Source organism: Hippoglossus hippoglossus, chromosome 3 (genome assembly GCF_009819705.1).
Source record: "Hippoglossus hippoglossus isolate fHipHip1 chromosome 3, fHipHip1.pri, whole genome shotgun sequence".
NCBI lineage: Eukaryota > Metazoa > Chordata > Actinopteri > Pleuronectiformes > Pleuronectidae > Hippoglossus > Hippoglossus hippoglossus.
The window spans coordinates 2,687,936-2,712,844 of record NC_047153.1 but is presented as its reverse complement, the minus strand read 5'-3'; the positions used below and the strand labels follow the sequence as shown (position 1 = coordinate 2,712,844).

Genomic DNA, 24,909 nt, shown 5'->3' with positions numbered 1-24,909 from the left:
AAGTCCTTTTTAAAGGAGTTTAAAACTTTATTTTGTAGTTACTAAAGGTGATTATATATTTGATGTCAAGTTTTCAGAAACTTGTTATCGATGATGTGTGTGTTTTCAGCCGGGGAAATCCTGGGTGTGGAACTGTGTGAAGTTCGACTGCACAGACACTTTGTCCGGACCCACACTCATCTCCTACTCCTTCAGCTGCCCCCCCTTCAACGAGACCGAGTGCATGAAGGTCAGACACACACACACACACACACACACACACACACACACACACACACACACACACACACACTCATGCTTTCCTCCTGACCAGAGTCTCACATTTTATTGAGTTGAGTCTTAAACATGACTCAGGACTTTTAAATCAATATTTTCTTAGTTTTCAAACTAATAAACATCAAATTACATTTTTCAATGTTTGGTGTTTGTTCCTGTTTCGTAATTGTTTTGCTGAAACTTGATATAGATGATATACAAACATCGTAACTGCTGAAAAAAGTGAATTGATTTATAGATTTTTCTAATCCTTAGAATAGATGATATTTTCCATCAGGGACTTTTTAACATAGTTTTCCCTTATGTCTGATCCCAGATCGGTGGAACAGTCGTAAGTTACATGGACGGATGCTGCAGAACATGTGAGTATCTGACGTGAGCGTAGCGGCAGTGTTGTAGTTTAGTGTAGAGCTGTAGCTGCAGCTGACACTGAAGAGCGCCCTCACCTGCCGCTCAACATGTTTCCGACATGTTTGCCCTTCAGTTTGTCCGTTTCAGTCCAAAACCTGTATTCAGATCAGAGAAGCACCTTTTTCAAAGTGCCACACGAGTGAAGCAGCTCTCACTGAAAGGCATCTGATGACATACAAGTGGGTTTGTGGTTTGTGTGCTGCAGCTTACCAACATGTACCAATCCCACCAGGTACTGGACTCCCTCTGTTCCCTTTCCCCGTTAGCCCCCTGACTCCCACAGTTAACACAAACTGTGAACGAGGTACCACAACAACAAGGCCAATCCGTGCCATTGTTGAAATTCAACAATGTACTCCCTCCAAAGATAATAACAAGGATGAATCCCCCCCAGTGGGACTGCAACCCTCCTCCAGAACAGTCCTCTCAGCTGTTGCCTCATTTCAGGTCAAATTAAAATCAGGTTTTGTCGTATGATTCATTCTCCTCGCTTCAAAAACCCATTTCACTCACAGGATGACTTTTTGTGTCGTACGAGTGTTTATCTTAAAAAGACGATGTAGTGACATCACTAAATGATGCCCTCAAAGGAGGCGGGGCCTCCGTCACGGCGGCCAAAGAAATGACGTCACACTTGAGAGGACAGAAAGGAAACCCCGCCCCTTCCCAGTGGATCACATACATGTACACGACAGTCAAACTCTGTCCCCATTAGCACTGTCTGGGCAGTGCATTGTTGATTGACAACAATGTGCTGTTGGTAGTGGCCCAGTAGTCGGGCTTAGACGTCTGCATGTGTCAGTAGATGCTGAGGTGGGAGGGTGGTGGAGGGGGGTGTGTGTGGGTCTGCTCTCCGAATATGTAGCAGCTGTGGAACATCTGCATGCTTCTGCACTACCGCCACCAGGGGGAGCTTTGTGGAAAACTGAAGCTACTATGTGAGGCACACAGCCCCATCAGTGTGAAACTGAACACTTATTTAAAACATAGACAGTAAATAAAGATGGATGACGTGTTTCCACTTCCTCCCGCTGTACGAAAGTGAAGCCAAAACATCTCAGATACGAACGCTGCCATCTTGTGTCACCGGAGTGGAGCTGCAGTATCGACGTTCTGCCAAATAACATTTAACGTGTGTGAGACTTTTTAGTGTTCTTTTTGTTAATTACAATTATATAATAGATTATTGGTTCATTGTTTCAGCTCTACTTGTAAACGCTGTCATGTAAATGAACTGGAACTTAACCATATTTAAAATACTCATGTTTTACACATTTAAACATTTGAAGTTAGTTCTTCAGTGTTTGAGTTTCGTTCCACCACCAGAGAACTCTGTGAGCGATAATCAGCATCAGGGGCTGATGGGTAATGTAGTTTTTAGAGCCGTGTAACTTGTACATGTAACTAACCAATTTCCATAATGTAACCAAAAGGATTCTAATGTTGAATTTATTCCCATTTTAAATATATTCTTACATCTGCAGTTTCCTCTTTTTAACAAGTCCAGGACGTTGCATCATGTTTACATTGAAGAAAAATAAGAAAATTCTACACGTGGTTGAATTATTTCAATATTAACAATAGATGATAGTTATATTATTATACACTGAATCATTTCATTAACTCTTTATGTAAAAACTTTAGCTTCTATTTTCCATTAACATTGATTAACACAAATGAATTTGATTTAATCTAAGAATAAATATTAATTATGACACATATATATTTACTTATTTGACTTATATAACTGATATATGTGACTCACTTACTCACAGATCTCTGTTAAACAGACGTGTTTAAAACGGTCAGAGGAAGAACAGGAAACAGCTGATGTGCCGCACATAGCAGCTTTGTACTCTGTTGTTATTTTATCTGTTGTGTTTTTGCAAAATGCCAGAAATACTTTAGATATGTACACACAGACCTCACATCCCCTGATGGTGTGAACCGTCTCTGCTGCCGCCATATTGAAGAGAGAGGCTGATCACTTCAGATTGTAGAAAATATCATAATTTAAAATGTGTTTTGTGCTGTTTTCAGATGAAACCAGGAAACAGGGAATAAAGAGTTATTATACACAATGCTACATTCTGAATTTACATAGAACAGCTTAGAAACAAATATTACATCAGAAATATTACTGGTGATATTTCTTCCAATTTAAAGTATGTAAAAGTTTGAAAATCCACATTTGGGTCTTTCTAACAAACCAAACTGCGACAGTCAGACGTCACATTGAATCTGATTGAGGATGAAGCCGACAGACAGATTCACAGCCTCCTCTTTAACAACATGGCCGCTGCGTTGATATGTGTTGGTGTGAAAATGTCTCAAATGTCGATGGAGCACGTTCACACCCTCTGGTTTCAACTCGTCTGAAGAAGTTCACTGTGCGAGATAAAAGCATGACGCTGCTCAACATTTCATTTTTCTTTTCTCTGACAAGTTTCCTCCCGAGTTGCTTTTATTTTTAACTTTCAAACTTTCTCCGTCATCCAACTCGTCGTCCATCCATTAAAGCAGCTTCTCAGCTTGTGCATGATCGACGGCCTCAGCACTTCAGGCTTCTTCTCTTTCCCGCTGTTTGCTGTGTCGCTACATTTGTCAGATCACGTGTGTTTTCTTGATTTTTTCATGCTCACTTCGTTCGGACTGATTTTTGGTGCGAACAGGCAAAGAAGATGGAAAGTCATGTCAGCGGGTGACGGTGAGGATGACGATCAGGAAGAACGACTGTCGCAGTAACAGGCCGGTATGTTTGTGTCCAGCGTGATTCCTGGTTCATACAATAAGAAATAAGAAATAAGAAAATCTGGAAACTGGTAACACTTCGTTTGACAGGTTTGTAATTTCCCAGTACATTTCCTGGCAGAAGAAATGTAGTTATTAGAGCTAATTGTATGTGAAATAAGAATTTCCATAAAAGAACCGTCCATTTTAATCAAAACAAATCAAGTTAATTAAATGTTTGTACATGTATTGAACTTTGTGTTTGCATGTGGACAAATTTTACATTTTAAATATGAATCTCGAGTTAACACTAGCAACTAATTGGATTCACACAGTTCAGTTTCCAACTTCATTTCAAAGCTAAAATTACCCACAGTTTATTTGTACAGCATATTTCAACGAGACAATTCAAAGTACTTTTCATAAGATATAAGAGGCATCATGACGAATTGTCAAAGCAACATTAGACAATACCAGAAAGAAGCATTTAAAAAGAAATTAAAAGAGAATAAAAAGAAATGAAGAAATATAAAGACTGGATGTTGAGCACAGACCAGTTGAGGACATCATAATTTAAAGGATGTGGAGAATCTTCAATTTAATCGGACAGCAACTTGAAAATCACACTTTTAATTTAAAGAAATGTGTCCACTCCTCTGGGCGACTTCCAGCCGTGTGACCTTCTGCACTGACGCTCTGTGTCCTGCAGGTGAACATCGTGTCATGTGACGGGAAGTGTCCGTCCGCCAGCATCTACAACTACAACATCAACACGTACGCTCGCTTCTGCAAGTGCTGCCGGGAGACGGGGCTGCAGCGGCGCTCGGTGCAGCTCTACTGCAGCGGCAACGCAACCTGGGTCAGCTACAGCATCCAGGAGCCCACCGACTGCTCCTGCCAGTGGTCCTGAACACACACACACACACAAAGTACGATGTTCTGGGGCCTCTGCTGGCAGGGAGGTCGAACTGCAGCTTCATCTGCAGCAGTCGACACGTGACGACTTTATTGGTCATTTATATTTATAGTTTTGATTTTAGCTGAGAAAAGTTTTGACGCTGCAAGATAAAACATTTACTAAAATTAAATATACAAACTGCACTTGAAGCTGTTTACGTATCATTTTACCATCATCTGTAGTTAAAGATGGACGACATGGCTGCTCCTCAAAAGTGAAGCCAAATGATCTTGATCGCCCCTTGCTGGCTGGCTGCAGTATAATTCATAAATCTTGCCTCCTCCATGTTAGTAGTTGGGATCAGAGATATTTTGGCTTCATTTTTGATCAACAGGAGGAAGTGGAGACGTCATCCATCTTTATTTTACAGTCCATGGTTCAAAGTTACTGTTCAAACTGCTGTAGCACCACCTCCCTGTCAGCCTGCACACTCTCCACATCTCCTCCCATTGTGCCTGGTTTTTGTAAATAACTAAATTTCCTAATGTTTGAAAATGTTTTGCAACATCAAACACTTTGAGATTTCCCTCTTATTAAGACAATAAATTGTAAATGTACTGATTACACACATCTTTTAGATAATCAGAGGGAGTCAGGTGAATGAACTGATTTGAATCCAGCAGTATGTGGAGCACTTTATTTATTTATTGGAGTTCGATAGAGCAAAGCTGTTTTTATTTCGTGGAAACATTTGGTCCAAGCGGAGAAGAAACAAACCAAACTTGGATTTGGAAAATACAGGGAGAGCACGGTGGAGCGTTATAGATGCATGTTTCTCTGTGGACCAAACTTCTTTCTTCTTTGTTCATATCAAACACTGGATATTTTAAACTTAAAGAGGATTTGTATTATACAAATGTACATTTGCATTTTCAATAAATATTTCCTTTTGAAAAACTAAAACAGGTTTTCGTCTGTTTATTAGATAACAGGATGCTGTGCAATATAGATGATGTTATCCCTGCTTATCACTATTATTATTATTATTATTATTATTATTATTATTATTATTATACTCATTGTCAGGTTGTTCTTCTGCCCCCTGGCGGCCAAACATCGGCTGAACAGACAGCAGGTCTTGATCCTGGATCAGTAACAGGAGACGCTCACAGTCAGGACAATGATTCGACTCCATCAATTATTAACTAAATACCATCCCCCCCAAAAAATAAGTGTGAACGTGAACCAGTTCATTGTCATGTGTATGAACTGGACTTTGAACTGGTTGTTTTCAAGAGTGAACTGGTTCAACACGGAGGAGGAGCCTGAGAACAGGGAGGTGTCAGACTCCATTTTCACTGGGATGAGCAGAAGGAAGAAAAGTGAGCAGGTGAGTGTGAACACAACTTTCTGAAAGTTTTACTGTCACACTCTCACACCTGCTGTTAACATCCGTCTGCTGATCACACCACTCTAAGTTTGTCAGTTCACACCTGGTGACAGACGTAGTTTCATGTGATCGGATCCCCAGAGACAGATGTGAACAGCAGCTGTGGAACAAAGAGCCTTCAAAGGACTAATTAACAGAGTTAACTCACAGTTTCACGTTTTATCTTCATCACATCTGTTCATCAAGTGTTTAATAACAGAACGTGTTTTCACAATCATACGTTACAGTCACCTTAGCTGGTGTGTGTGTGTGTGTTTGTGTGTGCGCGCGTGTGTGCGTGTGCGTGCGTGTGTGTGTATGTTTGTGTGTGCGCGCGTGTGTGCGTGCGTGCGTGTGTGTGTGTGTGTGTCTGTGCGTGCGTGTGTGTCTGTGTGTGTCCTTCCTTGTTTTTTTTGGGTGTGTTTCTTGACAGACTTGTTTGTCCTGATTCCTTTGAGCTCACAGTGTTTTTCCTCTCAGACTGAAGATGAGTGGTTATGAGGAGGAAGAGGAGGACAGAGCAGAGTCTCCAGTGTTCAGCTGTGTGTCTCTGAAGAGTGACTGGTCCATGAATCATCCTCTATTCTTCAGTAATGAACCTGGACCCTCACACACAGAGTAAGAGACTGTTTCTACTGTGACCTGCTCTGAAGAGGATTGAGTTTCCTCTAGTGTGGCCCCTGCATTAGGACACAGCTTCATTGAAGTTGGTGACTAATCTCTCAGAATCACTCAAAGAGCTCAGACCTCCACCAAGAACCAACACGCTCCTCATGAAACCACTTTGAGATTCACTAGAGACTCATTTTTATTTGGATCAGCATCAAATTCCATACACTCATAAACATCAGTCCTCTGAACATGTCTGTGAAAGAGGAACCCCCATCACCCCCCCGATCTGGTTCATAGGACACATCCTTCCACCAAGTTTACTGGTAATCTGTTCAGTGGTGTTTTATAATCCCACTAACGAACAAACCAACCAACACACAAACATACTGGGTGAAAACAAAACCTCCTTGACAGAAGTAATGACAACCTGTGACTGGGACATGTGAGTTATCAGGAAATGTCTTCACAGGGAGAGGAAGAGGAGTCATGTTTCTGAGGAGGAGCAGTCGTCCTGCTGTGCTTCGTGTCAGGACGTCCTGAAGGATCCAGTCTCCACCAGCTGTGGACACTGGTTCTGCAGACAGTGCATCACCTCGTACTGGGACCAGTCTGGTTCTTCAGGAGACTCCTCCTGTCCCCAGTGTGGACAAAGATCCAGAACAGGAGCTGGAGCTCAGACAGCCGGTCAGAGCAGCACTGTACATGTGTCTGCTGATGTCTTCACTTCTGACATCAGCACATGTTGTTTTATTTTGTTCCTTCATACAGCATCAACATTTAACATCGTTATAAAAGCACAAAGTTAAAAAGCTTTTATTTTCTGTAGTTTTTCTGTATCTGATGAAAACAATCAGCAGATTCTCAGATTCTCTGTCTCTGACATTGTTTCTTGTCTTTCAGCAGATCGTGGTCTGCAGGAGGTTTTAGATGAACATAAGCTCAGTCTGAGGAGGAGATGTGAACATGTGACTGAAGGAACTGATGAAACAGGAAGTAGAACCCTCCTCAACAGGATCTACACTGAGCTCTACATCACAGAGGGACAGAGTGAAGCGGTTAATACTCAACATGAGGTGAGGCAGCTTGAGACGGCTTCCAAGGTGAAGAGCCTCCACGACACTCCCATCAAGTGCCACGACATCTTTAAAGCCTCAACTGACCAGCAGAGCAGCATCAGAGTCGTCCTGACCAACGGCGTCGCTGGCGTTGGAAAAACCTTCTCGGTGCAGAAGTTCACTCTGGACTGGGCAGAGGGTTTAGAAAACCAAGATGTGGGTCTGCTGACTGTGCTTTCGTTCAGGGAGCTGAACCTGGTGAAAGACCAGCAGCACAGTCTTCTCACGCTGCTCCGTGTTTTCCATCCAGCGTTACAGAAGCTCACGGCAGAGACGCTCGCTGTCTGTAAACCTTTGTTCATCTTTGACGGCCTGGATGAAAGCAGACCTTCTCTGGACTTCAACCACAGGGAGCTTGTGTCTGATGTCACACAGACGTCATCAGTCAACGTGCTGCTGACAAACCTCATCCGGGGGAATCTGCTTCCCTCGGCTCTCGTCTGGATAACCTCCAGACCTGCGGCGGCCAATCAGATCCCTCCTGCATGTGTTGACAGGGTCACAGAAGTACGAGGCTTCACTGACGCCCAGAAGGAGGAGTACTTCAGGAGGAGATTCAGTGATGAAGAGCTGTGCAGCAGAATCATCTCACACATCAAGACGTCCAGGAGCCTCCACATCATGTGTCAAATCCCAGTCTTCTGCTGGATCAGTGCTACAGTTCTGGAGCACATGTTGACCACAGACCAGAGAGGAGAGCTGCCCAAGACCCTGACTGACCTGTACTCACACTTCCTGCTGGTTCAGACAAAGAGGAAGAACAACAAGTACGGTGAGGGACATGAGACGACTCCACAGCAGCTGACGGAGGCTGACAGGGACGTTCTACTGAAGCTGGGGAGGCTGGCACTTAAACATCTGGAGGAAGGAAACATCATGTTCTACCAAGAAGACCTGGAGCGGTGTGGTCTTAATGTCACAGAGGCCTCAGTGTACTCAGGAGTTTGTACTGAGATCTTCAGAAGAGAGTGTGTGATCTTCCAGAAATCAGTCTACTGCTTTGTTCATCTGAGCGTTCAGGAGTTTCTGGCTGCAGTCTACATGTTCCACTGTTACACCAAGAGGAACACAGAAGAACTCAACAACTTCTTGGGAACATATGGGAACACAGACAGTACCTTCTTCCTGGATGACCTCCTGAAGAGAACCATGGAGAAATCCCTCACCAGTACAAATGGTCATCTGGACCTGTTTGTTCGCTTCCTTCACGGCCTCAGTCTGGAGTCCAACCAGAGAGTCTTAGGAGGCCTGCTGGGTCGGACAGAGAACAATCCAAAGATCATCCAGAGAGTCTTAGGAGGCCTGCTGGGTCTGACAGGGAACAATCCAAAGATCATCCAGAGAGTCATCAACAACCTGAAGGAGATGCAGAGTGATGACATTTCTCCTGACAGAAGCATCAACATCTTCCACTGTCTGACTGAGATGAACGACCACTCAGTTCATCAGCAGATGCAACAGTTCCTGACGTCAGAGAACAGATCGAAGGAGAAACTCTCTGAGATCCACTGCTCAGCTCTGGCCTACATGCTGCAGATGTCAGAGGAGGTTCTGGATGAGTTGGACCTGAAGAAGTTCAACACATCAGACCAGGGTCGATGGAGACTGATCCCAGCTGTGAGGAACTGCAGGAAGGCTCTGTGAGTCCAGACATGATCAATAACATGTTCAATCAGTGGAGATGAGTCGTTCTTCAAATACACTCAGTGTTAAATGATTCTCATTGTTTTGGGCAGCATGGTGTTGCAGTGGTCAACACTGTTAGTGCAGCCTTTCTGTGAGGAGGATGTTCTCCTGGTGTCTGCAGGGTTTTCTCTGGGTTCTCCAGCTTCCTCCACAAACCCCAAGACGTATGTAGATCGGAGTTAGGTTGATTGGAGACTGAGATTCAGTGTCAGCTGAGATTGGCTCCTGGCCCCTGAGACCGCTAAAGGATAAGTGGCTACTGGCTGGTGTGTGTGTGTGTGTATTTATACGTATGCATACTTAAATATATGTATCAAAATTAACGCGTTAACGTGGGATGATTCATTTGTGGAATGAACGTGTTAATTATTTTAACGCATTAACGCATGCGCAGAATGGTCCGCTCCATGAACCCCCCCCCCAACTCACTCGCTCAGAGCGACACACGCAGTGAGATCAGAGCTCGTTCACGTGAAGCAGCCGCTCAGTGACTTTGTTGAAGTGAAACACAGAGTTTCTCTGGTCTCAGCTGCTCAGTGATCAGCTGCTTCATGATCAGAGCAGAAGCTGCAGCTGGTTTGTACCGAGCTGGAGTTTCTGTGTCCTCCACTCGGCTCTCACTGGAACTAATAAACACTCATCACTAGTTATCAGGACCTGATCAGCACATGAAGTCACTTAGTGTTGGTTTGATTCCACAGTTTATGAGGCTGCATTTAAACATCATGAAAATGACTCGTCAACATGTTGTGCTCAGTACAACACGAGACGCTCACAGTCAGGACTCAGTGTTAAAATGAGCGACACGCAGACATGATCCGACTCCATCGATTCAGAACCAAACACATGACCGGACGTTTGTCACCTGAATCATCCCAATAAAAAATGAACTATGAACGTGAACTAGTTCATTTTCATCTGCATGAACTGAAATTGGAACTCGTTCTTTTTAAGTGTGAACTGGCTGAACACTGCTTCTGCAGATGGGCTCAGATTCAGATTTCACATTCACATTTAATTGTGTAAAGGTTTGGTTGTTTGTTTGATTTAAAAAAGAAAAGAAAAAAGTTTTATTCAACCATCCTATATTTGCTAAAAAAAAAAAAAAAGAGCAAAGGCTAAGAAGCCCCGATTGTTTAGGATAAAGGTTCTTTGAGTTTTATAAAGAAATTTAATGTTCTAAATAACATCATCCTATGTTTGCTCAGAGGCAAAGCAAAGAGACAGACACATTTAATTATGGTGTGGTATGTTTTAGTTTGATTTTATTATATTTTTCAATCTTAACCCTGGTCAGTATCATTTGGACTTGTCATCAATTAAAAAAATAATGTTAAATGTATATATCCACCTTCTGTCATTTATCTTTCTGTTCCCACAACAATATACAGAGATAAAGGGGATTTTTCAGGCATTTAGAAACGGTGATTAATCAGATAAATCACAGCTTCTCTGTGTTTAGGATGAGAATCACTGACTGTTCCTTTAAACTGAAGAAGCAGAACTGGAAATATCGTTTATTCTTCTTTCTGGTCAAACTAGAATTACCACCCTGCATTTGTACGCCACCACCAACCAGTGCAGTGTCCGTCCCTCCAGGTTCCTGACATGTTGCATTCACAATAATATGAGGTCACTGTAACCTTTGACCTTTGACCACTGAAATCTAATCAGTTTATCTTTGAGTCCAACTGGTCAAAATGTGAAGAAATCCCCTAAAGACAGACTTGAGACATCATGTTCAAGAGGCCAGAAACATATTTGTGTGACCTTGACCTTTGACCACCTGAATCTAATGGCTTCCTCTGTCAGTCTGAATGAACGCTTGTACCAACTCTGAAAGGATTCTCTTGAGGAGTTTTTAACATGTTCATGAGGCAAAAAGGGGATTTACCAGGGTGAGGGTCACATGATCACGTTTTGTTTGAATGTTGTGTTTTCTGATTTTATTCTAACTGATATTTTCTTTAATTACAGACTTGATGGTTGTGGACTCTCAGAGACTCACTGTGAAGTCGTGGCCTCAGCTCTGAAGTCAGATCCCTCACATCTGAGAGAACTGGATCTGAGCTTCAATGAGCTGCAGGATTCAGGAGTGAAGCTGCTGTGTTCTGGACTGGAGAGTCCAAACTGTGGACTGGAGACTCTGAGGTGCTTAAATCCTTCTTCACTTTTCCAACTTTCTTTCTTATTGGGTCATTATTTATTTAAATTGTCTCAGTTCTGCTCTGCTCACTGTCCCTCAGTCATCTGTCACTCACCCAGCCTGTCAGTCACGTCCACCTCATCAACTCCATTCACCTGCACTCACCTGCTCCTGATCACTAAGAAAGTGTCAGTAAATAACATGTGGACTGAGGCCGAGCACTCGTCCTCCTCAGGTTTTCAAAATAAGACACATTCTTATTGAAACACGTTGGACAGTTGATAAGTATAGAAACAAACAGGAAGTGACTGTCAGGAGCCATCCCGACTTTAAACAGTGTTTAATTACACAAACCTGCTCAGTGACCAACACACAGAGAAGAAGGTGATGAATGAAACAATGGTCCAACATGTCTGATCTGATATTTATCTTCCATGTTATGAGTCTGTGCTGACATGAATATTTGTGTGTTATTTTCACACATGAACTCAGTTTAATTTACAGTTAAGTTTTATCCTTTATTCAGGTTGGAGGACTGCAGACTGTCAAAGATCAGCTGTTCTTCTCTGGCTTCAGCTCTGAGGTCAAACCCCTCTCATCTGAGAGAACTGGATCTGAGCTTCAACGACCTGCTGGACTCAGGAGTGAAGGAGCTGTGTGGTTTTCTACAGAGTCCAACCTGTCGACTGGAGACTCTGAGGTCAGTTCACTGACTGACCTTTGTAGATCTCATATCTATAATACAGCATTTATACCCAATTGATCTAATTTAATTGTAATTTAACATAATTCCTCTTCATACATAACTTGAATCCATTCATTAATTAATCTGTGACATTTTAAATATTCAGCTACTTGTTAAAACACATCTGAGTTTAGTTCTGGATTTCCTAAACTGATCTGCAGGACAGAGACCGGCTCCAAATAATATAGTTTTACTGAATCAGGACTCGTTTTTAGTCCAACATGTCTGATTTCATATTTATCTTCCATGTTATGAGTCTGTGCTGACATGAATATTTGTCTGTTATTTTCACACATGAACTCAGTTTAATTCACAGTTAAGTTTTATCCTTTATTCAGGTTGGAGAGCTGCAGACTGTCAAAGATCAGCTGTTCTTCTCTGGCTTCAGCTCTGAGGTCAAACCCCTCTCATCTGAGAGAACTGGATCTGAGCTACAACAACCTGCAGGACTCAGGAGTGAAGGAGCTGTGTGGTTTTCTACAGAGTCCAACCTGTCGACTGGAGACTCTGAGGTCAGACATCATGTTTTATTGTTAAAGGTTCAGTCTGTAGAATTTAGTGACATCTAGTGGTGAAGTGTCATGTTGCAGCTGAACACCCCTCAACTCACCCTCCCCTTCCAAACACGAAAGAGAACCTGTGGTAGCTTCAGTTGTAATAGAAACTCAAAAGGTTTAGTTTGTCCAGTCTGGGCTACTGTAAAAATCATGGCTTCCTCTGTAGAGAGGACCCGCTCCTGATGTAAATATAAAGAATGTAAATATAATGTAGTTAAATATAAATGTCTCATTTTAGGGTAAAGAAAACAACAATTAGTTTCCAACCAGTTCAGAACGCAGCAGCTTCTCACTGGTATTAAACGGCAACATCACATCTCCCTGATCCTCGCTTCTCTCCATTGGCTCCCTGTCCGTTTTAGAATTGATTTTTAGATTTTACTGATCACTTTTAAAGCATCTGGCCCCAAACTACATCACAGAATTATTGAGCCCATATGTTCCTGCACGCAGCCTTAGATCCTCAGGTGGATCCTGCTGTTCCAAAGTCCAGGTTGAAAACTAAACCGTGACCGTGCTTTTACCATCAGGGCCCCTCGGCTTTGGAACGGCCCCCTGAGGCGATAAGGCAGAGTCAGTGACTTCTTTTAAATCACTTCTTAAAACACATTTTTATAGACTTGCTTTTAAGTGATGTTGTGTTTTTACTGTGTTTTTATCATTTTCACCTTTTATTTACTTGTTCATTCATCTCTATTGTCATTTTACTGTTTTTATGGGTTCAAGTTTTTATTCACTTTTCTTGCTTTGCTGTCAAAACACTTTGTAAACTCTGTTTTTAAAAAGTACTATATTAATAAAGTTTATTATTATTATTTATTCAGGTTGAAGGTCTGCAGACTGTCAGAGATCAGCTGTTCTTCTCTGGCTTCAGCTCTGAGGTCAAACCCCTCTCATCTGAGAGAACTGGATCTGAGCTTCAACGACCTGCAGGACTCAGGAGTGAAGGAGCTGTGTGGTTTTCTACAGAGTCCAACCTGTCGACTGGAGACTCTGAGGTCAGTTCACTGACTGACTTTTGTAGATCTCATATCTATAATACAGCATTTATACCCAATTGATCCCATTTAATTCTAATTTAACATAATTCCTCTTCATACATAACGTGAATCCATTCATTAATTAATCTGTGACATTTTAAATATTCAGCTACTTGTTAAAACACATCTGAGTTTAGTTCTGGATTTCCTAAACTGATCTGCAGGACAGAGACCGGGTCCAAATAATATATTTTTACTGAATCAGGACTCGTTTTTAGTCCAACATGTCTGATTTCATATTTATCTTCCATGTTATGAGTCTGTGCTGACATGAATATTTGTGTGTTATTTTCACACATGAGCTCAGTTTAATTTACAGTTAAGTTTTATTATTTATTCAGGTTGAAGTGCTGCAAACTGTCAGAGATCAGCTGTTCTTCTCTGGCTTCAGCGCTGAGGTCAAACCCCTCTAATCTGAGAGAACTGGATCTGAGGTACAACGACCTGCAGGACTCAGGAGTGAAGGAGCTGCTTGTCCTCAGAGTCAGTGTGTATGTCCTCAGAGACAGTGTGTGTCCTCAAAGTCAGTGAGACCTTGTGTGTCCTCACAATCTGTGTGTGTCCACATAGTCAGTGTGTGTCCTCAGAGTCAGTGAGACAGTGTGTTTCCTCAGAGTCAGTGTGTGTCCTAAGAGTCAGTGTGTGTCCTCAGAGTCAGTGTGTATCCTCAGAGACAGTGTGTGTCTTCAGAGTCAGTGTGTGTCCTCAGAGACAGTGTGTGTCCTCAGAGACAGTGAGACAGTGTGTGTCCTCAGAGTCAGTGTGTGTCCTCAGAGTCAGTGTGTGTCCTCAGAGACAGTGAGTCAGTGTGTGTCCTAAGAGTCAGTGTGTGTCCTCAGAGTCAGTGTGTGTCCTCAGAGTCAGTGTGTGTCCTCAGAGACAGTGTGTGTCTTCAGAGTCAGTGTGTGTCCTCATAGTCAGTGTGTGTCCTCAGAGTCAGTGAGACAGTGTGTTTCCTCAGAGTCAGTGTGTGTCCTAAGAGTCAGTGTGTGTCCTCAGAGTCAGTGTGTGTCCTCAGAGTCAGTGTGTGTCCTCAGTCAGTGTGTGTCCTCAGAGACAGTGTGTGTCCTCAGAGACAGTGAGACAGTATGTGTCACATCCTGGGATTCAAACGTTTCTCATCAAGAATCTTCTTCTCTTCCACTCGTCTTGTTAGTAAACAACAGATTCAGATCTCGTGGCCTCGAGTTATTTATCTCGTTCACACACGTTATTATATCGTGGTCACGTAATATATTTTTACCAAATGCCACCAGGGGGCGCTGTAACTTACACATTGACACAATCCCAGATGTTTTACCAGCTGTTCTTCCTGCATTTAGCAGCTGTAACTGAGTTTCTTTTATTCTGGATCATGTGTTTGTTCTCCTCTGATTTTTATTATAGAACAGTTTGATCCTCGTTGTGAAATATGAGGCTCTGCTGTCAGTCAAACTGTCCATGTCTGTGATTGGTCATACGCAGTAAACCCCGCCCCTTTTATGTGCACGTGCTCACACAGTGAAACATGTCTTCACCTGTAACAGCAGTAAATCCACCTCTCAGGTGTCCACTCTGCACTTTGACATGCAGAGGAAACACACTTAGCTCTTAGCGTGTTCATTCCAACACGTGAACATGAAGCAGAGAGGAAGCTGCTCCACCTCTGAACAGGACTGAAGTCCCTGCTGCTCTTTCTACTGGATGTGCTGCATCACTGACTCACAGCTGATGAAGTGAGTCTCTGGAAACACTGATGTCTTCTTCTCTCAACAGATGGAAGGGATCTTTGTGGAGCTGAGTGTGAAGAGGACAGTGTGTGTGGACGGAGGCTGAGCTGTGTCCTGAGGATCCAGAGGCTGAAGCAGCAGCAGCTTGTGTGTAGAGCGGCTCTGACTGGGCCTTGTTGCTGGGAGGCAGAGTGGAGACAGAGCTCCAGAGGAATCAGAGGAGGTGAGCTGCTCTGAGATCAGCTGTCACAGTGTCCAGTCCACCATCCTCCCTGTGTGTTCCTGTGGATGTGACACAGCATCATCAGTGGATCTGCTGCTGCTCTGTCCTTTGACTCAGTGTCTGCAGACACACTCACGCTCCTCCACCTCCTCCACTCTTTTGTTCACTCACATATTCTGAACACAAACAAACTCAGCAAATTATTTCTGTTCACGACGACATGACTGCAGATCAACACTTTTCTAAATCTGTTTTGAGTGAATGTGGAGAACATGCAGACTCCACACAGGAAGAGCCCATCTGAACCGGGATTCAAACCAGGAACCTTCTGGCTGTGAGGCGACAGTGCCAACCACCGCGCAGCCCCAAAGTCTTGCCCCTCGCTACCGATTGTGTTTATTCACATGAAGAATGTGTTTATTGAAATGACACAACACCAACAGAATATATAAACCCTCTGTAAAGAGTCACATATAGTGTATTTAACTTTGTCTTTGTTATTTTCCACCTTTGTCCCTCAATATGTCTCCATGTGATCCTTTATCGTGTTGGCATCAGATACTGGTAGTGGACCACGACCGAGGTGGCAGCTGATGATGGATCCTAATGGCGGCAGTGGACAATAACTGTGGACTATAGTGGCATCCGATCTTGATGGTGGATCATGATCTTGCTGGCTGCTGACCATGGACTATGATTGCAGCAGGACTGCTCGATACATAGTATTTCTCCTCAGACACTTGACCATTAATGACATTAATCCACCAATTCACTGACCTTCAGTTATACTTCAAAATGTTTACCCTAATCAATGCTGCTAAAACCTTTATCTTGATGTTCTCCTTTACACTTGACATCCATTGCACTTCTGTCCGTCCTGGGAGAGGGATCCCTCACATGTGGCTCTCTCTGAGGTTTCTACGTTCTTTTTTCCCTGTTAAAAGGGTTTTTAAGTAGTTTTTCCTTACTCTTGTTGAGGGTTAAGGGCAGAGGATGTCACACCATGTTAAAGCCCTATGAGACAAATTGTGATTTGTGAATATGGGCTATACAAATAAAATTTGATTGAATTTGATTGATGTGTGTATAACCACATTCTGTGTATCTGTTTATGATCTTAAAGTTCCTGGATTCACGTCACAAATTGATTTAGTTCCACACAAAGTTAAACACATTTAAATCACTTTGAGTTTAAAATCAGAGTTTTGTCTTTGACACAAAAGATCAAAACTCTGGACTTAAAAATGGGACGTTTTCATTTCTGCATCAGGTGCAGAGCAGTGGTTGCTTTTCTACTTTTTGACCCACAGGTGGCGCTGTAGTATAACAGCAGCACATCCCAGTCAAAGCCTTTATATTCAGTCTATGAGTCAAACACATGGATCATTTCCTCTGTGACAAACCAGATGTAACGAGAAGAAAAACATCTCAGAGAGAAAAGTTCTGTTGTTTCTACTTGTCTCTGCTTTAATGCTCAATAAACATCCTTCCACCGACTTCACTGGAATCATGACTCTGGTTTTCTTTCATCTTGCAAACAAACAGGTGGAAACATCACCTCCTTGCTGCAGGTACATGAACAACATCACCAGTTTGACATAATGGAAACAACCAGAAGAAAAATGAATGTCATATTTACAGTATGAAGAAGAGTCGATAAAGAGCAGAAATTCCACCAAACATATTTATAGGACAAACTTTATACTTATGAAGAAAAGTTTGTGCTCGTAATCAAATTCTACATATTCTAAATATTATATATCAAGCAGTTTTGTTGTCTCAATATTTTTTTTTGCAGTAAGTCTCAAACCGGACGTCACAAAGTTAGATTATGACGACACAAGGTTGTGAAGAAAATCTGAAAATGAATGAATTATCTTCAGTCTTGATTTGAGTCAGTTTTAAATGTACGAGACCTGTATAATAACCTTTGTTCCTGCAGTCTGCTTCAGTGTTGTCGTCTCACGACCAGCGAACTAGAAATCATGGCGTCATTTGTGCGTCCTCAGCCTGCACCGACAGCTCCGGCGCTCCCCGTGCTCACGGCGAGGTGTGGAAGGCCTCGAAGGACGCCTGCTGCATGTACCGCTGCGACAACGACTCCATCGTCCCCGTGGAGTACGACTGCTCCAACGTGGCGGCGCCCGTGTGCCGCAGAGCAGGGGAGGTGGTCATCGGCCTGGCCGACGACACCAGCTGCTGCCCACAGAGAGTCTGCGGTGAGGCGGCAAGTTTGAAATGTTCAAACTGAAGAAGTTGGTGTAGAATTAGAAAATCCAATGTTGAAGATGTGATTTGTGGCTCTGCAGTTTGTAACCAGAGCCTGTGTGACCTGGTCCCTCCTGAGTGTAAGTACGGGGAGAAGCTGGTTTCGTACTACAGGCAGGACTCCTGCTGTCCGCACTACGTCTGTGGTGAGTTTTTATTTTGAGTGCTTTCATTCTGTTTATAGTTTAGACTTAGTTCAGAGTTAGTTTAACCTGCAGGAGTTTCTGGAGGCTGGTGTGATGTGTTTTGTCGCCTCGGTGGAAACGTCTTTACTGCAGCATTCTGAGAGAGCAGGACAGACAAGATCCCAAAATGTGCATTTTACGTTAGAGTAGGTGATGTTTATTTCTACATCCTGCATCAAGCAATGAATAAAAGAACATTTCTAATTGGTGCGAGTGTGTTTTAGCGGCTGTGGAGGGAGATCTGGAGGAAAGTGATCTGGAGGAAGTTTTCTTTCAAACTCAATCTACTTTTGGTTTTATTTCTTCTTTCACTCAATCAAGAGAAACGTTTTCTCTCCCTTGAATCAACAGTTTCTCAGGGAAACTTTGCCAATGAGCATAAAAGATCACGGCTGGAGGATAATCATGGAGGCAAACTAACTGCAACTTGACTGGTTTGTGGAGGCTGTGATTCTAGTTCACCTTTAGACACTCGAACTGTTTCACTGCAGCTTCTCATTGGTGTTGATCTCCTCATTTAACTCTCAGTGAGAAGGTGAAGAAGAGTGTTTCCCAACACGTGGATCTGGTGGATGAATTAGATTCTGTGTGTTTTGCAGAGTGTGACCCTGATCTCTGTGAGTCGGACCTTCCCACCTGCAGAGAGGACCAGACTCTGATCGCCACCAGAGCCGACGGCAGCTGCTGTCTGGCCCACATCTGCAGTCAGTTCACACACACGTCACATCAGCTCCTGTGTTTACGTCCAGTCGTCAGCAGGTTCATTCAAAGTGTGTGTTTCCTGCAGTGTGTTCCTCCTCCTGTCCGGAGACGCCTCCTCTCTGTTGGGACGGGGAGGTGCTGACGGTCGACGGGAACGTCACCGACCGCTGCTGCCCCGCCTACCAGTGTGGTCAGAGCACTCACACACACACACACACACACACACACACACACACACACACACACACACACGCGCGCGCACACACACACACACACACACACACACACACACACACACACACACACACCTTCTAACATTAACACAATAGTAACCTCCCCTCTCCTCTTCCTCCCATGTCATTATTATTTCTCCCTCATGGTAATATATAGGATTCAGTGGTGCCATGTATATTTACTTTAAGTGCAGTACTTGCACAAAGTTGTGATTCTTGTACAAGTATGTTCTTTTCATGCTTCTTTCTTCTTCTCCATTTTAAAAGGAAAATATAAACATAGTTTGTCTGTGTCTGTGTAATTTCTTGTTTTTCTCAGATACAGTTTTATGCAGAAGTTTTGACACGTTAATAATTTTGTTGATTGATGTTTGGATTGAACAGAAGGAAATAAAACCTCTGCAGAGTCTGTCTTCAAACATCAAGCCACTGTTACGTCAACATTTTATGAACTTAAAAAATTAAAAGAAATGATAATTGTGTGTGTACATTTTTCAGTTGTGTGTCTGTGTGTGTGTGTGTGTGTGTTTGGTCCAGGTATCACTGTTGTGGCGGGTTTGGGTTTAGATCTAAAAAAAAACAACATGAGATAATTAAAACTTTCTCGAAGTTCACTCAAATCACCAAAGAACCTTTGGAAGGACATTTCCCAGATGGATTTCTCAAAGCCTCAATAACAATGTGCCTTGTTCCTCGGTGATTTGGATGAACTGACCCTTGGTGCTTCTTATTTGTTTGTTCTGTGTTTTTGTGACGTGTGTATTGTGTCATGTAAAGAGCCTCGGAGCGTGTTGAAATGCACATGTGTGATCTGCATTAATATAGTTGTTGTTACTCGTGAGGCCGCAGGTCCACGTTCTGTCCGGGAGGATCCGAGCTCAGAGCTCCGGCTCCCTGCCCGTATCCGTAGCCTTTGGGCCCATATTTCTTGCCGTAGCAGGACTTGCAGTAGATCTCGGACTCGTGCGCTGCCATCGTGGTGCTGTCCAGCCCTTTTCTGCAGCTCACTGTGCGAAACAGACACAACAAACCAAACCACACACACTTGAACCTGTTACCGTTCAGACTCTGTCATGGAGGAGCGATGGAGTTTAAATAAAGCTCCTGCACCTCGCTGGGTTTATCAGTCAACGGTGGCATTTACACGTGTTCACATGTTTCTATTTGTGGGACGAGAGGAGAATGTTGGAGAAAAGATGAACTCTCGGCAGATGGATGAGGCCTCAGAGCTCCAGCTCATGACAGACGGCAGGGAACAGAAAACCTAAACAACATGGCCGCTGTCCGAGGCCTCGGATCAGACCGAAGAGAGGCTGATTGTGGCCTAACACGTTTTGACTGTAACACAACAACAACACAACTGAAATTCAGGCCACAGAGGAAGAGGAGGAGAAACTCAGAGAACAGTTTTTACTGTAAAACGACTGGAAGGTGAGAAAAGAGGCTTTTTATGGAGTGAATGTGAATAACCGCTGAGAGAACAGAACGATGAAGAGGAAGAGGAGTTACTGAAGAGAAGAAAGAGAGAAAGGAAAAGAAGAAATGAGGAGAAAGAAGCACAACAGATTGGAAAGTTGCAAGAAAGAGGGGATAGATGGACGGAGAATGAAAAAGATGAAGGAGGCAAGAAAGAAATGAAAAATCTGACAAGAACTCAAATAAGAAACGGGGAAAAGAAAATGCAACAATTCCAAGAGGAGGAAATGAAAAAGGCTGGAAGAAGCTCTTTGTTTCTGCTGATCCACCATGACACCAGAGAGACGAAGAAGAGGAGGTGAACTCACTGCAGATGAAGCAGGTTTTATGGAAGCTCCTCCCATTACACTGGATCTCCTCTGCATGATACACCGACTTCTCACAGGCCGCACACTTGGCTCCTCCTCCCCAGTTTGGCATCTTAGAGTGAAAAGATAAAAACAGAATTCAATCAATCTATTGATCACAAACTCTAAATCCATTTCCAGGATCTAGTGTTGGGCTGCAGCCATCAATTATTACCATTGACTCAAATAATAACATCAAAAACATTAGAAAATTATATGTTTATAATCTCCTGTGATGTAATGTGACATCTTAAATATTCCTCATATAAATAATTCACTCAATTCATAATGTTATAAAACAGAGAAACAGTTTATTTTTAGCTTCTCAGCTGAGACGCAGAACCAGGAGGTGTTTGACAATTCCATAATCCAAACTATCTCCAATTAGTTTTCCAATTAATTCCTAATAAACTGATTTAATTAATAAACTAATTATTCTGCTGATAACTTAAAACTGTTCAAATATTCAAGGATATAAAATGAAGATGAGAGAGGAACCCCATCCCCATTAAGCTCAAGAGTTCATCAAGACAAAACAAAACAATTTAATAATATATTTCTCTTTTTAAAAAAAATAATCAACCTGTGATATTTAGATTTGAGCTCAAATGACATCGTCGACTACTCTGAATGATTTTTAAATTATTAATTATCATTTGATTTACCTTAGAAATGATCAATATCTATACTTCAGATGACATTAAGCCAAAGTAGCTGCAATAAAACTTTAGTGAAAAAGGTTTTTACCTTGTTTGTGCTGCAAATTAAATTGAATCAAGTCGATGAAACACTTTATTTTGGTTTATATTTTTCATGCAGTGTCACAGCTTGATTATTGGGAGGTTACAACAATTCTTTTCCTGCTTTAAATTAGGTCCCAGATAATATGTGAGAGATAACCTCACAATATGAACTCTGCCTTATGAATAGAGACAAATGTTAAAAACATAAATCATCTGTACTTTCTCGTGTCTGTTTCCTATTTTAGACAAATTATTTATCCTTTTCTTGAACATTTAAACCCAATAGAGACACGTTAACATATTTTAATAAACTAACTCATTTACAGTCACCTGGTTAAGGTTCTCTGGCGGTTAACATCCTGTATCTACACAGTGTTCCTCAGATTTCCTTCCTCCATCAATTGTAATATTTCTTATTTTTCATCTCATTTAATTCTTTGACTGGTTTAATTTCAGCTTCAGTCAAAAGGAATCCTGCTGGTTCTTCTCTCTGTTGTTCCAGCTCCCTCTCATATCAGACGCTGCCCAGCACCTCACAGCACTGGAATGTGATGTTCCAGGAATAGAGGCTTCACTGACACATCACACACACAGAAGTCAAACTGTCTGACAACGAAACGCCGCCGCAAACTTCTGAATATTAATAATATCTCATGTGGAGCTGAGTCCTGATGTTGATGTTCACGTCAGAAAGGAAAAGAGTCTGATGTAGTTGATTTAATTCCACCTACACAAACTGAAATCAACAAAATAACCTCATCATATTTAAACATCAGCCTCGTGATAATAACACACAAACTCTGGAAATGAGATCTTACCTTGAATCAAAGTCCGAACGCTTCAGTCCTGTGGCAGTGAACACGCCCGGCTGGTTTATATATCCTCCATCCCACCATCACCACAGTCCACCGGTGACACTGCAGTGAGAGCATCCTCCCAAAATAACCTGTGACAGAGCGGAGGCCCTCTGACCCTTCATCACGGCCCCGGAGACGCCTGAATGGCACAGACGCTTGTTCATGGGCCCACAGACACACACAGGAAACTGGACTGTGTGTGACAGCTGCTCGCACGGAGGCTTCGATGCTGGATTATCAGCAGAAACGACGGGAACTCAAAGCACGTAAATGACAACTGCAGACGCACCAGTGACCTCGTGCTGCTCAGAACACACCAGGAAACTAAACAGCTGGTTGGACGGACGCAGAATGCAGAGAATCTATTGAGCTGCTTGGTCTGAGGGAAGCTAAATGAAGAGAAGGTGTTTTTTTACTGTTTAAAATGTATTTATCATCTGTAGTGAAGTCATTTAAAACCTCTGGAGTCCATACGTGATTTGTCTTGTGTGTTTTTTGGGTCCAATATGTTGAAAAATGTATTTTCTGAAAAAAAAGATACTGAACATCAACAAGGTGAAACTAAATTTAACGTGGCATTTAAAACTGACTGTAACAGCCGAGGACTCTAAAGGATTCAAGCAATGAATAATATTTAATGAAGAAGAATGCAAATAACCTGTTCATCTTCATGTGCATGAACTGGACTTTGAACTGGTTGTTTTCAAGAGTGAACTGGTTCAACAGGGTGGAGGAGCCTGAGAACAGGGACGTGTCAGACTCCATTTTCACCTGGATGAGCAGGAGGAAGAAAAGTGAGCAGGTGAGTGTGAACACAACTTTCTGAAAGTTTTACTGTCACACTCTCACACCTGCTGTTAACACCGTCTGCTGATCACACGACTCTAAGTTTGTCAGTTCACACCTGGTGACAGACGTAGTTTCATGTGATCGGATCCCCAGAGACAGATGTGAACAGCAGCTGTGGAACAAAGAGCCTTCAAAGGACTAATTAACAGAGTTAACTCACAGTTTCATGTTTTATCTTCATCACATCTGTTCATCAAGTGTTTAATAACAGAACGTGTTTTCAGAATCATACGTTACAGTCACCTTAGCTGGTGTGTGTGTGTGTGTGTGTGTGTGTGTGTGTGTGTGTGTGTGTGTGTGTGTGTGTGTGTGTGTGTGTGTGTCCTTCCTTGTTTTTTTGGGTGTGTTTCTTGACAGACTGGTTTGTCCTGATTCCTTTGAGCTCACAGTGTTTTTCCTCTCAGACTGAAGATGAGTGGTTATGAGGAGGAAGTGGAGGACAGAGCAGAGTCTCCAGTGTTCAGCTGTGAGTCTCTGAAGAGTGACAAGTCCAAAGGACGTCCTCCAAACTTCAGTAATGAACCTGGACCCTCACACACAAAGTAAGAGACCTGCTACAAACATGTGAACCTCCAAACTGAATCCTCACAGAATGAACCAGTGAATGATGTGTTCTGAATAAAAACATGTTTGTGTTTGCAGAGGTCAGGACCACAGACTGAGAGCAGAGTCTCCAGGGTCCAGCTGTGTGTCTCTGAAGAGTGACTGGTCCATGGAACATCCTCTACTCTTCAGTAATGAACCTGGACCCTCACACACAGAGTAAGAGACTGTTTCTACTGTGACCTGCTCTGAAGAGGATTTAGTTTCCTCTAGTGTGGCCCCTGCATTAGGACACAGCTTCATTGAAGTTGGTGACTAATCTCTCAGAATCACTCAGAGAGCTCAGACCTCCACCAAGAACCAACACGCTCCTTATGAAACCACTTTGAGATTCACTAGAGACTCATTTTTATTTGGATCAGCATCAAATTCCACACACTCATAAACATCAGTCCTCTGAACATGTCTGTGAAAGAGGAACCCCCCCCCATCACAACCCCAATCTGGTTCACAGGACACATCCTTCCACCACGTTTACTGGTAATCTGTTCAGTGTTTTTTTATAATCCCACAAACGAACCAACCAACCAACACACAAACATACTGGGTGAAAACAAAACCTCCTTGACAGAAGTAATGACAACCTGTGACTGGGACATGTGAGTTATCAGGAAATGTCTTCACAGAGAGAGGAAGAGGAGTCATGTTTCTGAGGAGGAGCAGTCGTCCTGCTGTGCTTCGTGTCAGGACGTCCTGAAGGATCCGGTCTCCACCAGCTGTGGACACTGGTTCTGCAGACAGTGCATCACCACATACTGGGACCAGTCTGGCTCTTCAGGAGACTCCTCCTGTCCCCAGTGTGGACAAAGATCCAGAACAGGAGCTGGAGCTCAGACAGCCGGTCAGAGCAGCACTGTACATGTGTCTGCTGATGTCTTCACTTCTGACAACAGCACATGTTGTTTTATTTTGTTCCTTCATACAGCATCAACATTTAACATCGTTATAAAAGCACAAAGTTAAAAAGCTTTTATTTTCTGTAGTTTTTCTGTATCTGATGAAAACAATCAGCAGATTCTCAGATTCTCTGTCTCTGACATTGTTTCTTGTCTTTCAGCAGATCGTGGTC

At 42.7% G+C, this 24,909-nt stretch overlaps 3 protein-coding genes and 2 long non-coding RNA genes across 5 annotated transcripts in view; 4 read left to right on the top strand and 1 right to left on the bottom strand.

Moving 5' to 3' along the window:
- Window positions 1–4,493, top strand: part of otog (otogelin) — a 48,795-nt gene extending 44,302 nt beyond the window's left edge. Inside the window, exons 53-57 of the mRNA XM_034570193.1 lie at window positions 110–229; window positions 593–638; window positions 920–991; window positions 3,360–3,439; window positions 4,127–4,493. Coding sequence (XP_034426084.1) covers window positions 110–229; window positions 593–638; window positions 920–991; window positions 3,360–3,439; window positions 4,127–4,327 — 519 coding nt within the window. The 3' untranslated portion in view covers window positions 4,328–4,493. The remainder of the gene's footprint in view (window positions 1–109; window positions 230–592; window positions 639–919; window positions 992–3,359; window positions 3,440–4,126) is intronic.
- An 809-nt stretch (window positions 4,494–5,302) lies between these two features.
- Window positions 5,303–7,040, top strand: LOC117752723. The gene is made up of 3 exons (XR_004612127.1): window positions 5,303–5,705; window positions 6,225–6,362; window positions 6,826–7,040. It is a non-coding gene; the product is annotated as an uncharacterized LOC117752723 (long non-coding RNA).
- Window positions 7,041–10,952: 3,912 nt separating this feature from the next.
- Window positions 10,953–19,309, top strand: LOC117759327 (ribonuclease inhibitor-like). Its single transcript, XM_034581393.1, has 10 exons — window positions 10,953–10,984; window positions 11,135–11,308; window positions 11,830–12,003; window positions 12,387–12,560; window positions 13,430–13,598; window positions 17,520–17,796; window positions 17,887–17,991; window positions 18,630–18,734; window positions 18,818–18,917; window positions 19,285–19,309. Exons 1-10 carry the CDS (start codon window positions 10,953–10,955, stop codon window positions 19,307–19,309), a joined length of 1,335 nt encoding a protein of 444 aa, XP_034437284.1.
- A 70-nt stretch (window positions 19,310–19,379) lies between these two features.
- LOC117759326 (cysteine and glycine-rich protein 3-like) lies at window positions 19,380–22,485 on the bottom strand. The gene is made up of 5 exons (XM_034581392.1): window positions 22,350–22,485; window positions 20,750–20,861; window positions 19,801–19,972; window positions 19,510–19,534; window positions 19,380–19,394 (listed from the first exon to the last, which is right to left on the bottom strand). The coding sequence occupies exons 2-5, from the start codon at window positions 20,859–20,861 to the stop codon at window positions 19,380–19,382; spliced, it is 324 nt and encodes a 107-aa protein (XP_034437283.1). The 5' UTR covers window positions 22,350–22,485.
- Window positions 22,486–23,675: 1,190 nt separating this feature from the next.
- LOC117752754 lies at window positions 23,676–24,517 on the top strand. Its single transcript, XR_004612133.1, has 3 exons — window positions 23,676–23,779; window positions 23,880–23,999; window positions 24,467–24,517. It is a non-coding gene; the product is annotated as an uncharacterized LOC117752754 (long non-coding RNA).
- Window positions 24,518–24,909: the final 392 nt, after the last annotated feature.